This window comes from Triturus cristatus, chromosome 5_2, assembly GCF_964204655.1.
Source record: "Triturus cristatus chromosome 5_2, aTriCri1.1, whole genome shotgun sequence".
In the NCBI taxonomy this organism is placed as follows: domain Eukaryota; kingdom Metazoa; phylum Chordata; class Amphibia; order Caudata; family Salamandridae; genus Triturus; species Triturus cristatus.
In genome coordinates this window covers 474839556-474854014 of record NC_140588.1, presented here as the reverse complement: position 1 = coordinate 474854014, position 14459 = coordinate 474839556, and the positions used below count along the sequence as shown (strand labels likewise).

The following is a 14459-nucleotide window of genomic DNA, read 5'->3' as shown; positions in this document are numbered from 1 at the left end:
AAATTGATTAAGTTTTGCCACAAATAATTTTACTTCAAACACTGGAAAGAGAAGAATATTATATATGTTCACCAACTTGTATCCCATAATTCTGTTTTGGCTTTTAATGCATTACAAGACCACTATGACCTACCCACTTCCCCTGTTTATCTCAATACTCTCAACTTTCACAGGCACTTCAATCATTTCTTTCATCTAAAAACGTTCCTATTAACGATACTCCATTTATTTCCTTAACTCCTCTACACAACATCTCTTCCAACTCTAATCCCAAAGCCTCCTCAATATATAAACGTATATCTACTCCTATCTCCGAAAGACCAAAATCCCATATTGAACTAGCTTAGGAACTAGACCTGTCCATCACCCTTTCCCCTAAAAAATGGGACAAACTATGGCACAAAGTTTTCTCCACCTCTAGAGCTGCTAACATTACTCAATCTTTATTTATTCTTCATAATAGAGCTGTTAGAACACCAGTGTTTCTACACAAAATTAACCCATCTTCTTCCCCCCTTTGCTGGTAATGCCTTTCCACCAATGGTGCATTATCTCATTTGATTTACCATTGTCCCAATGACTTAAAATTTTGGAGATCCATCTGGGCCAAATGTTCCAGATTTCTCATCTCTATATTTCCTTACCATTTCAAAATGTATTTCTTGGTTCCATGTCTGTTGATTCCCATGATACAGTGCTTAAGCCGAAGTTGTTGGATCTTTTTCCTGCACTTGCATTTAAAGTTATTCTTACTTGCTGGAAAGACAGTTCCAAAATAGGCATATTAACATGGTGGAGTCTTATTTGTGACAAACATACAATTTCTACTGTTTCATCTTCATCTGTAGCTCAAAGAATTAATTCTGATTTACTACTTTTCTATGTACACACTCTTCTTTACACTAATTCTTACCTATTAGTTCTTCTCCTTTCCTTCCCTCTCTTCTTTCCTTTGTCCCCTCTTTTCTTTCTTCCTCTCTCTCTTTTCTTATTACCACTCTAAAAGTTATTTAGATACATTATTGATTTGTAAGGTATCCTAATCTTATCCACCTTTAAGTTGTCACATAAGGTTGTATTGTTTACTCTTGTTTCTCTATATTTTGTGTTACCGCTTCCATTTATTGTATATTTTTCCATGTCCCTTCATCCCTTATGTTAAATATGTTCCTGATACCTGTTTATTATTCAATAAATATTCTTTTTTTTAAAACCAGTTTAGAGAGGGGACCTAATGTGCTGATTCGGTCTCATTAAGCAGCTCTGAACACTTCCTCTGGAAGATTAAGAGGGGTCCTTGAGAGATGCAGTAAAACAATATCTGCTAATATTTTAGTTGAGTCCCTGGAAAATCCTGTGTGAAGGTCATACGGAGTGTTGTGCCTGTTCAGACTGCTCTGCCTGGCCGCTGATGGAGAGCGTGCTAATGGAGTCATGTAGTTGCCATGTTGCAGTGCAGAAGCACCTAAGGCAAATAATACTGCGCATGAAAGATACTGCCAAGTAATGGCTGACTGTCCAGGGACTTACAGAAAACGGTTCACACCCAAAACCTCTCTGAGGACATGTTCACAGTCACGGAGATGGATAAGAAGGTCTTCACTTCTCTTTACCTTTAATCCTGCGCCGTGGGGTACACAGTGCTTAATTTGTAAAACAATAAGTTCCAGGGATCTCGTCAGGATGCTACGGCAACTCACATTACCCATTGCCCCTGCCAGCGCTGCCAATGACCGTACGAACACAACTCCTACAAGTGTGACAATTCACACTCTTCCAGGCCCCAAAGCTATAGGAATAGCTTGAAGGCAATGTATTAGTCATTTGAATTAATAAACAACTGTTGTGCTCATCTGTAAATCAGATAACAGCGCAACCATGTGGCAGACAGCCATAATTGCCGGTGCTGACAATTAAGTGCCGGTACTGAGCACTGGAAACCACAGGCACAAATTAAGCACTGGGGGTACACAGGGACAGTGTTCCCATTACATAGTACGACCCGAGATTTGTAAACACTTTGTCTTAGGGTTAGTTCTCTTTTTTATTGTTTGTAAATTTGATTTATCCTCATGAGAGCTTCTGCAAGCAGCGATTTGATCATACGTGTAATAATTTCATACATTTCACATTAGGGTCAAAAGTGTTTCACTGTTTAATAACTAACTATAATTCATGAGCTAAACCATATGATGGGAAAATATATTTTCAGTACAGAGATTCAGAATAATTCACACCCAGTTGCTGTGTTTCTCTGCACTGATGGTCATTTCATGGCCATTTCATCAGTTATGTACAGTACGTAGGTTTGCTAAAAATGTGATCTCTTTTTTTTCAGTTTACAACAGCTGTTACCAGTGTTTTTTTGTTGGTAAAAGTCATCCTCTCAAAGGTGAGTCAGACCTTATTTTAATTTGGGTACCTTGCCCGTGGAAGGGTAGGCTAACATGAAAGCCGAGCGTGCCGTGGTAGTAAGACATTTTGTTTCCTCATTCAGCTCTTTTCACAAGGCGCTTTTGGCTACGTCCTGCCCATCATTTCCTTCATCCTTCCCTGGATAGAGACCTGGTTCATGGACTTCAAGGTGCTGCCGCAGGAAGCGGAAGAAAATAACAGTAAGTGCTGCTCTTGGTGATCGTGAGTGAAAGAGGCCATGGCCCAGAAAGCACTCTGAGAGATGAGGCGCTGACAGAATCATTGCAGTAATGAAGTTTAAGTTGATCAAATTGCATCTCATTGACCCTCAGGTTATACAGGGTTACTTAGAGTTTATAAAGACAGAAAAGTGTGAAGAGTTGCAGAGAGGGTTTTCCGCAAATGTTCAATATATGCTTTATCCAAAGTTTTAGTTTTTTTCAATGTAACTCAGGGCCTCGCGCACTTATTTAACACCACCCAGCTACTTGCCAAATCGCCCCCTGATGGGCGGGGTGCGTTGGCTATCTTGGGGTGACCAATCCTGGTCGCCCTTACTTTCGCGGGCTTTGCAACGGTGGAGGACTTCTTGCCTCCGGGCGGCGTTTGCCCCGGGCCCCAATTGGGTCCAGATGTGCCTTCCCTGGCCCGGGTTTTGAACGGGTTAAAATACACCAGCACCTATGTGATAAGGATCTTTTGACGTTCTGCAAGGTCTGGTGGCTCAGTGAAATAATGCATCCACTCCCAAAATCTTACTGGACCTCACGGTCACAGGTTCAAATCCTGGCAGGTCCACTCAGCCTTTTATCCTTCCGAGAGCTGTCTGCTCCCACCGACAGCTTCACATGCAAGTGGGCCTACTCAGAAGGACTTGACCAACTCTACACCAAGGAAAGAGAGTACAAATCCATTGTACTTCGAAAGGCTGGCAAGAGTGTTCAACTATCTGGAATGGGGGCTGAGACCTTTGATCTTGAGAGTGAGAGACAGGGACTCTGCCAGAGCTACCCCCAATAGTCTCACTGTGATCTCCAGCTAGAGCCAAGGGCTAAATCACACCGCCCCAAAGACTGCCCTCAGAATATTGTGAGTACTGTTCCCATTAGTACCTACAGTTGTTATGCGCAGTATTTTTCAATTGCGGGTGTTAGCATTAAAATACTTTTCTTTCTAAAACTAAAGTGCTATCTGAATCTTGATTTATTTATTATTACCAGATGCATATTCATTGCAGAGTCTCTAACCCCCACACCACCTCCCGGAGGAAGCCTTGGGCTGCTCAGTTTTGCCAACCAGAGTGTTAAGTACTGAGAGGCTATAGTTGTTGCTCAATAGAAAGGTTAAACACAAGGCTCTTATCCTTGTTACATTTCGAGCATTGTATTGGATAAGACACTTACATGTTTAACAAAGGTCTTTCTGCCCTTTTTAGGTTGAGCCTAGGCAGCATGCATGCGCTGTCTGGAAGACCAGCTCTAATCACTATACGGAATGTAATCCCTCCTGCTGCTTGCCATTGGTTCACTCCTGCGTTGCTCCTATTATTTGTCTCCTGATTTGTTTGTGCACCCGATACATCCCTTTGTTTCTCTCCGAGGAGCACCGCTCAAGTACAGATTAATTCGACTTGATTAGTGCCCCTCTGCTGATGCAAGTACTATTTATTCACCTATTGCCCGTCTGTCCCTTCCGCCCAATTGCTCATTTTCTCCATCGCTGGTTTATTTTTCTGTTGTTTTCATTAAGTTTGAGCGCAATGGATTTTGTTAAGCTTTCATGTTTTTCTGTTGTTTTTGTTACGTTTGATTTGAAATGGCACCGCTGCCTCCGCGGTGCAGCTGCAGCGCCCCACTGTCCCGCCGGGATTTATCATGGGTGAATCATACAGCCGATCACGGGCTTTGCCCTGCAGTCGGTTGCGATGTGTTCCTGCCCCACGGTAGAAAACATCATAAGAGCCAGTACCGGAATCGCATACTCCCATACGGCTAGGGCTCGCCAGACCGCTGACTTGACAGTAGCTCAGATTGCACCCACCGCTCATATTTCCAACAACTGTAGCCACATCAGAGCTTCGAGCTACAGCAGCCGCACCACCACTCCCGGGACCCGCAGCCCCATTTTGCCAACAACATGTGGCTCTTTAAGACCAAGGACAACAAGCGTGAATGACAGGAGGGGCATATCAGCAAAGCCCAGTGCTGCAGCCAAGCGGTTTCCATTTTGTTGTGAAATGCTGTGAGCAGCATTCAGATATGGAAAGGAGAAGGTGAATCCAGCTTTTCACATATGTTGGGCTCCAAGCGACACCACTCTGGGGCTTATCGACCGTTTTGCATGGTGTAGCAGCTAAAAATGTACAAATGCACTCACTTGCTAATGTGCCCTCTTGTGGACTTTATATTTTATATGCCTATGTTGGGGGCTTGGGAGGGTAATGGGTTTTAATGGATCTATTTTACATGTTGTGTAGCCTGTTAGCCAATTCCTAGAGGCTGTAAGGTAAAATAAAGGTAGTGCATTTAGAGGTGGGCAAGCCTACTCATAAACAGGGAGAGCTGAGGCAAGGGTCTTGCTTGGATCTTAGATCTCGTGCATGACCCTTGTACTATATTTATTCACTAATAGCGGTATATCTCTACCTTTCCATAATCGAACGTCGAACTTCTGTAATCTAAAATGGTGAAACATGGCTCTAAATCCCCTTGCTTTATTAGTCTATCTTCAATGTCAAATCAACTGCCCCAGCTCCTTTCTTTATTTGGCTCTTGAAAAAAATAGAGGAGCATGAAAGTTTTAAAGGAGAATACTTCCCTTCTGGTTCAAATGGAGTTCTGTTTAAAAAGAAATGTTTTTTACTTATTCTAGATGGCTTTCTTATAAGTGTAGCCTCATCTGGCAGTGTTTTTTGGCTACATTGGTAACATTCTACTGGTGCATACAGGTTAAACGTTGTTTCAGTTCTGAATAGTTTCAAATCAAGACTGGGCAAGAACTGTTTCTGTGCCCTGGAAGTGTTTTGCTTGCACTCTTTGCACCAACCACAGACCTACCGGGTACAAGCAGTGGTTTTCTCTTAATTCTGCTCGTTGTGGATCCATGGCGGTAATCCCACCAGATACATGGCAGCAGCCCAACGTGGTGTTAGAAACCAGGTGAGATTAGCACCATCATACTGCTAAACGTTATTAAATACCCACAAATAAAATAATCGGGTGACTTCTGTTCTCTTGGACTCAATATGTCCATACCCGGCAATTCCCTTTATATAATAAAACATTCTCGTCATGTCCTTAATGACTGCAAAGTATCGATTTGCTAAAAGAAATCCAGTATTGCTCTAGACTGTATCCCAGTAACATGCGCCATACACCAGAACCCACAATCAACGAACTTCCTTTTAGATTAATTGTAAAACCCACAACTGCCATCACATCCATCCATCCACTACAAAACACATAAGTAAAAAAGATTTACATTTACAACGCTTTAAAAAAATGCGAGACCTATTGCATTGCATATGCCTGTTTTTCACAGCATTCAATTTAGAGATAATTCTACACGGTGAGACATTATATTACCTTGAAGATAAAATATTATCATGCAATTAAAGGCATTGATTAGGTTTTAAAAATTGGCTTCACCTTACTACTTACTTGAAAAGCTTGTGGCAGAATTCAACAATTCAAAGAATGTCATCCTGATACACGTTGGGTCTCAAATCTATGTAACATAAATCACTTGCAGTTAGTCGAGAATGTGTCAGAAATATAAAATTATTTTGCCGTTTTAGGAAAAGGGATACACGTGGTGTAAAGGGTACGGCTTGGAACATCTTGTGCGTACTCCTGCTGAGACGTCGCCTTTCCGCGGCTCCCACAGCCATGGTTTGATTTCTGCTAGCTGGCAGAGCTGAGAGTTCCTTGCACTGCCTTTGTTCTGCAACCTCTCTACACGGGTTTGCCCTGATATGCCTGTTGATAGTGGCATTTTCTTTTTAAATTCAGTTCTTAATTCAGACAGTGTTGATTACGTTTCAGTTGGTCTGTATACATAGAATCCTTTTTGCAGCCTCCAGGTATCTCAGTTCGCTTCACATTTGTCGCAAATCTGATAAGTGCTCAGCGTTGTATGCAGCTGTTATTTTATGAGTTTTAACCAGAGCATTAAAATCGCTGTTACAGTCACTCCTTCGGGTAGAAGCTAGCTAATGCTGAAAACATGCAAATGTGATTGTAGAAACAAAAAGTATCAATATTATCTTGCATATTGTAAAAGAAGGCGTTCGTTGTATCTCATTGCGGTTCTGATTAAAAAAGAACGTGAAAAGTGAAATTGGAATCTACAATTATATTTTTGTCAAGCAGGATTTGACAGCTTAACATTTCGTAAACCTGCATTAATTTGTGATGCAGCACCTTTATGTTGTGCCTCTTGGATCAGCTGAAAGGCCTCTGATGCATGGTCAGGGAGTGTAAACAGCTTGTAGTTCAGCAAGTGCTATTTATGGACCAGACATTGTACTCTGTATAGCATTTTGTCAAAAGTGAATCGGTAGTGTGAAGAAAATTCTGTGACATATCCGACGTATAGTTGATGTTCTAATCTTTCCTTTTTTAGGATTACTGATGGTGCAGGATGCTTCTGAGCGTGCAGCTCTCATTTCCCATGGACAGCCGTCTGATGGACAGTTCTACTCGCCCCCGGAGTCTGAAGCAGGTAACTCCTAGGGTCTGTGCGTTTTGATGACCTGTCCTAATTCTTTGTAGCATTAACCTATCCAAGTATTTCCCTTTTTTGTATGACTGCTAGTGAGACTCGTTAGAGTATTAGAAAATCAAGCACATGTTCCATTATCCAGCCTTAACTGGCAGCTAAAATCAGCTCTGCAAAGGTCTTTTAAGAGACGAGGTTTTCTGAATGATGACAACGCCACCATAGGTTTCTGACAACATTGATAGAGTATTTGCGCCTTTCTGGGATAAGCTCACTTGACAAGGTTGAAGTGTAGGTGAACCATCAATCACAAGGTGTGCTGTTCCTAGCGGAGGGAGCGAGATCAGTTGGAAGGGGGGTATAGCTCCTAAAAGGAGCAAGAGCCCTCACACACCCCGGAAGGTGTCATGCTTCATCATAAGGCAGCTCCTTGTCGGGCTGACGCTGCAATGCCCAACGGGCCACACAGTGGGGCTCTTTGCTAGAGAGCTTTTCCCTGTGGTTTCTCCCATAGTTAAAGTGGGTGTGTGTGGGATCTGTGGTGTATTGTCAGGAGTGTGTAGAATGTGGGGTGAATGAAGTTAAGAATGACTATAGCAACTCGCTGTATTCACTTTATTTAGCGGGTTCCATGTTATGATTAAAAGCCTGTGATGCTTGCATAAAGATATTGTTAATGGTCTCGTCAAGCGTTGTGAGTCAGGATAGTGGTCAACATGTTTTATGCCTTGTATGTCATACAGATCGTGGCATTTTGTCAGCACCTAGATACCCTATTTGCTACTCATAGAAGGATGGTAATTATATATGTCTACACACTTTCAACCATGGGAGTCCACTGCAGCTGACACCCCCCCAGCTCCTTCCATTGCTGCTAAATGCCAGTAACATCAGTACCAATGTGCTAGTTTTATCAGTTTTTTGAAAAGTATATTAAATGATTAAATGTGACTGATGATTTCTGCTCAAGAAAATAGACACACAGCACCACTGTGTCTTGTATAAATATGTGCCTGAGTTTAGAAATAAGTGCCCGTGCTGAATACAATGACAGCTGCTCCGCTAAGGCGGAACAGCGTTGCCCCATTGCTCAAAAGGAAAAATAAGGTATTAATAATGTTTCGTTATTATCATTTTATTTTTCCTATTGCAGTCAGTGGCGGGGCGGGGCTGGCCAGAGCAGGGTAGGAGTGCTGTGCACTCCCTATGTCCGCATTAACTGTATGGCCGACCAAACAGTTCATGCGCACTTTGCATGTTCCTACCAGCCTGCATTACACAGCCTGGTCATGAACATGCATAGGCTCCCTGTTCCAGTCTGAGCGTGGATCCACAGCGCTCAGACCAATCACAACACTGCATTGCAGCATTGTGATTGGCTCAGGGGAGCTTGTCTGCCCAGATGCCTCCTGCTGCCAGCCAGGACAGGAAGAGAAAGAGAATGAGGACAGAGGAGAGGCTGCGGCAGGCCGTTAAAGGTAAGTCCTTTTTATATTTAATTCCTCTCAAACCCCCCCAACCACCCCCGTCCGGTAGCAGCCACTGCTGGCTGAATACCAGCACACATTTAGGAATGTCTATGCCATAAGCAATAAAACACTTGACAAGGTAAATTTAATATTAAGCAGCGCATAGCCTGTTTGTTATCGCTATTCTTTGACTATCAAGTATGCGAAGAGATAAATCAGTTATTCAACTGGATGTGGCCTAATGGCCAGAGCTGCCGACTTGGAGCTGGGGAAAACGGTTCGAGCCTTAGCTCAACATCTTGTGTTTCTGGGCAAATCACTTAATCTCCCCGTGCCTACCAAAAATGAATGTGTACTTGTGGAATGTAACTGTAAAGTCGAGTTTGTGCTATATAAAAAAACAGCAACAAAAAAAAAAACTGACTTGAAATAGTATCTTAGACATTTGGACACCAATGCTTCGCAAGCATTGGCAAATGCAATAGGTTTTGCATATATCATTAATAATAAGCTGTTATATGCAAACAAGCACAGGAGATGGGAAAATCCAGGCCTGTACAAGTAATGCGCTTATGCCAGTGCAAGAGATGTCTTCATGCATGACAGTGCAGGAGATGTTAATATGCATGAAGGCGCTGCAGCTGTGCAAAGCCCCAGTACACATTGGAGCATGCCGGTTTTGCAGCAGAAAACTGGCAAAATGTATTTAATTTATACTTCTATCATTTTCATCATATACCGATCTATTTCCTCTCTGGGCCGATAACAAAACACTAAACTGCCATTGGTCCTTCAATGGATCTTTTATGTTAGCTAACAGGGTCTTGGATATTTAGAGAACGTGAGGCAAATCATTATGAGGACCTGGAAGAAGAAAATGCCAAATTCATGCTAACAATAAACAACCATTTCTGTAGACACTATAATGATAAGACTTATGACAAGAAGGTTCACACCAAGAATGACTCAAATTCGATAAAGTTTGCTCATGTAAGCCATTTGTCTAAGCCTCAATTTGAATGGTCAAGAACATAAATCACATTTAAGATTCAATTTACTAGAAATCATGTAGTACAATTAGTCACACAATGTCATATAGATTCAATAAAATGAACATTTGCTGATTACCTAGCGGAAAGAAAAGAGAGAACATGGGAAAAATCATGTTTCAGCATTTAGGTTATACAAACCACATATGCCGAGTCGAAGCGTGAGGAGTAACAGGAATGAGTCCATAAACTCTCCAGCCGAAGAGTTATTCCTGCACACTTTACCAGCCAGCAAAGTACAAGTTAGAATCAGATCAGAAAGTTCTGTTCAAATAGGTTTGGCATAGAAATGAAAATCAGAGTTCAGTCTGACAGCATGCCAGGCAGGAAAATTGAAAATGATAACCAGACCGACTCCTCCTCCAAGGGGGCAATTATACTTCCAAAGGTTCTCAGTTTACGCCCACAAAGTATCCTTTCCACCTTACGATAAGATTTCCATTGGTTGTCCACAGTGGGCTGCTCATGGTGTGATCAATACCTCACTAAGAAATCCAGAAGCTTTAAGTAATCCTTTTGCTTCAACAAAAATATAAGTCCTTTCCTCGGATGGCAGAAAATTCACTTTGTTCACTCTCTGTCCGTTCCCATACGCTATCTCTGGGTATTGATACATTTCTGTCAAAAGTGTTGATGGATCAGAAAAGAGACTGTTGTTCGTAAGCATATGAAAGAGACTTCATGAAAAGTTCTCGTAGCGTCTGAAATGACTACTTCAGCTAGATTCTGCTTTTCGAACAAGGTATTGTCAACAACAGGACAAGTGAAATTAAATTCCGATTTTCCACCTCAAGATTAGAGGCATTTATATATATATTTTTTAAATATATAAACTTAGTCTATAACAAAAGGCTTTGTGCGGTAGCTTTTGGTTAGCGTCTGGTCACATCTTTATTCTTTTGCTTCTCTTCTGCCCTTTTTTGCTCTCCGTTTCTCCTTTTTCACAACAGTTCTTTCATGGCGGTTTGTATGAGTTGCAGTTTTTAGAACAAAACGCGTAGAACTGTTATTCCAAGTAGTTGCTAAATATGACCTCTCTAGAGCTGCATATCATTAACTTGGTGTCCGTGCTCTTTTTGTTCTGCGGACTGTAGGCTCTTCTCCCTCTGTGTCACTTTGCTCAGATTGACTAGAGACTTCAATCACAGTGGTAGGTATTCTTCCTGCAGTTAGCATGTGTCTTAATCTTTCGGATTTTCTGGGCCAATGATCTCCTTTTCGCAGATGTTTTTCTGGTACACTGTTCACATCAATTGAGTCAACATTTCTCTTAGTTGGATCCCCTTCACTTTGACTCTCAATACCAACTGGGATCAACTCTCATTTACAACAGTGTCTCGAGACCCAGTATCTGGCACCCTCTCTACTCTGTGCACAGTCTGAACAGGACATTTCTCTGTTACCACCGGTTCGTCCACCACAGACCCTACACTTTCACGAGGATATGGGACTCAACTAGTGTGGGCTGCATGCACCCAATTAGGTTTACCACCACATTTAACAGCAGTTGTGGCCTAAACAGGATTTTCGCACTTGCTTCTTAACGAGTATCCAGTCGCCTGGTCACAAATCGTGGCACTGCTCCTGTTGAATGGTAGTTGCAACTTCTCCATCATGGTGATACACAGAACATACCACATCAGCCAATCCTTTCCAATAATCGAGTACCAAGTCATTAGAAATATTCACAAGCTGATTTGCTGGGACTGTAGATTTCCTCATAGCCCTCCCCATAATTATCTCGTGAGGGGACAGTCCAGTTCTTCTGTCTGGGATACTTCGCAAACTCATCAACACCAAAGGCAACGCATCAGGCTATTTCAGGGATGTGGACGCAAACACCTTCACTAGTCTGGACTTAATCGTTCCATTCACCGGTTCAACCACACCGGACACCTCCAGTCCGTAAGCACAGTGTAGCCTTTGTTCAATTTGTGATACAACACAAAGCATTCATATCACTTCATTATTAAAGTGAGTTCCTCCCTCCGATTCCAATGGGACTGGAAAAACAAATCTAGGAAGAAGCAGTTTTGCCACAGCTATGTCATTGCGCCTCGTGGGGTAAGCCTCGACCCAATGAGGAAACAAACATACAATCAGAAGGACATATTTCAATCCATTACAAGGGGGCATCTCAATGAAGTCCAACTGAATGCGGGTAAAGGAACCTCCTGATTTTCCAATGTGACTTGCACTAACCACTGTCTTTCTACCTGCATTTTTTTGTTGACAAATTACACATCTTTGACACAGACTATCTGCAGTAGCACTAAATCTTGGGTTGTACCAAGTTTGATGAAAGAGACATAGCATAGCACCCTGCCTACATGTGCAGGTCCATGATAAATCCTTGCCATCGGTGACTGGCAACACAGGTCTCCCATCCATGTAAACCCAAACCTCATCTTCCTGTCTGCGATTACATCCTGTTTAACCCACCCTTCTCTTTCTTCCTGTGGTACTGAATCTTGTAATTCTCTGATTTCTTCCCAAGTATCAATAACTGAAAACATCAATTTGCATTCCGTGTCATCAGAGTGTTCCTTCAAAGATTCCCTATTGAATGCAATTATGCACAGTCTCATCAGCATATCGATTGCCAACTGTGACATATTCATGTCCAGTTTGGTGGGTGGAACACTTCACCTCTGGAATCTGAGCTGGCAGTTGTAGTGCCATCAGTAGATTTTTTACACACTCTTAATTTCGGATAGGTGAACCCAAGAAAGTCATAAACCCACGTAGAGACTACAACTGCCCGAAATCATGCACCACCCCAAAACCATGTTGACTATCTGTGAATATTGTTACTCTCATTTGTACGGTAATGCTGCAGTCCCTGGTAAGTGCGATCAATTCAGCCACTTGTGCTGAATACATTCCTTTCAACCATGATGCTTCTACCACAGTACAAATCGCATATGCAGCTCGCAAGGTACCTCCTGAATCTCTCAAGCATGATCTATCCACAAACAGTACACGGTTTGACCCTGGCACCGGATATATCTTGTATGTCTGGACGCGGTTTGGTACACATTTCAGTCAAGTCAAAGCAATCATAATCAGCTTCTTCCATCGCAACTTCATGTCCAGGTAATGGTATCATGGTAGCTGGATTCAAACTCGTACATCTCCTCACAGTTCTATTCTCTGCATCCAAAATTACTTGTTCATATTTTGTTAACCGACTACTCGTGAGATACTGCGATCAAGTTTGTGTTAACAAAATCTCAACTGAATGTGGCACATACACTTTCAACAGATGTCCCATCACAATGTTCTCACACTGTTCCAAACTCACACATGTTGCAGCAACAGCGTTCAAACATCCAGGTGTAGTTCCATGCATTTGCGTTAGAACTTATAGTGCACAACCTCCGCCTTCACTGCAAAACAGAATAAACTCCTGTTAAAGTCGGGCATTCCCAATGCTGGTGCTCGACACAAACTGTCTCGCAGTTCAAGTGCATGCATTCATCATCCCATGGAATAGGATCTGACACATCTTTGTGTGTCAATCTTTGAGGTGGCTTGGCTATCAAAGAAAAATTAGGTATCCATTGGTTGCAGTAGCCAACGATTCCAAAGAACATTCAAAACTTCTTTGTCTGTATTCGGGGGATTCATCTGCAATATAGCAGTTATTCGATCTTGTGACACTTTTCTGACTCCTTTTTCAATGTGATGTCCCAAATAGAGATCTTCTCTCTTGCAAAACTGCAATTTAGCTGGTGACACCTTATGCCCACTCACTGCCAAGTGATTCAGTAGGGCCACAGTATCTGAAAGACATGCTTCCTTAATTCCAGATGCCACAAATAAATTATCAATGTACTGCACTAGCACGGAGTGATTCAGCATTTCTAGTGACTCCAAACTTCTTTTCAAAATGTGATAAAAATTGAGGGGCTTTTCGTCTACCCTTGTGGAACTCTGCACCATGCCAAGACACGCTTTCCGAACCGGAACGCAAATAAATATTGGCTATCTGGATGCAAGGGAATGGAGAAAAAGTCAATCACCTAAAACCATTCAGCTTCACATGGAATCTGATATAGAATTATGGCAGGATTTGGTACTATTGGACAACAGGGTATCCCAGTCTGATTATTTTCCTCAAATCCTGAACTATTCTATATTTTTCATTTGGTTTCCGTATGCCCATGATAGGTCAATTACATGGACTGCCCAAAATCTCTCTTAAAATTCCCTGTTCAATCAGATCTCGATCAATGGTGTTATTCCAGCAATAGTTTCAGGACTAAGATTATATGGTGGAGTTATTGGGTATTCTGCATTTGGTTTCACTGTGATTCGAATTGGAGCTACTTCTCTCATTAATTCAATATATTTTCCTGACAAATCCCACACTTCAGGTAGGACCATCTTTTTCAACACTGGAGGAAAATAATTTTCGGTGAATAAGGGATACAAACTCTTTATTTCTGGCTTTTGGCTAGCCATTTTAAACACAACATCCTCATCTTTGGTATGAAATTCTATTCCTTTGGGTGTACAATAAATTGAGCAATTCATTTTGCACAATAAATCTCTCCCCAACAGATTCACTGGACTAGTGTTACACACCACAAACCTATGCATATCTTCAAATGTTCAAATCTGTACTTGCACTGGTTCTGTCACTGGGATTGGAATTAATTGAATCGACACTCCGACTACTTGGATTGTTTCTCCCGAGAAGGGTAGGTTGCGAATTTTCACAGTTCTCACAGTGGATCGGGTAGCACCAGTATCTACAAGGAATGAAATAGGTGTTCCATTTACCTTGCCGTCCACATAGGGA

The 14459-nt window shown here is 42.0% G+C and overlaps 1 protein-coding gene across 3 annotated transcripts in view; it reads left to right on the top strand.

Moving 5' to 3' along the window:
• The window catches only part of STARD3NL (STARD3 N-terminal like), a 183978-nt gene that overhangs the window by 126098 nt on the left and 43421 nt on the right, over window positions 1–14459 (top strand). For all 3 annotated transcript variants that reach the window (XM_085607453.1, XM_085607456.1, XM_085607457.1), the window contains 3 exons: window positions 2339–2392; window positions 2498–2615; window positions 7039–7137. In XM_085607453.1, coding sequence (XP_085463579.1) covers window positions 2339–2392; window positions 2498–2615; window positions 7039–7137 — 271 coding nt within the window. The remainder of the gene's footprint in view (window positions 1–2338; window positions 2393–2497; window positions 2616–7038; window positions 7138–14459) is intronic.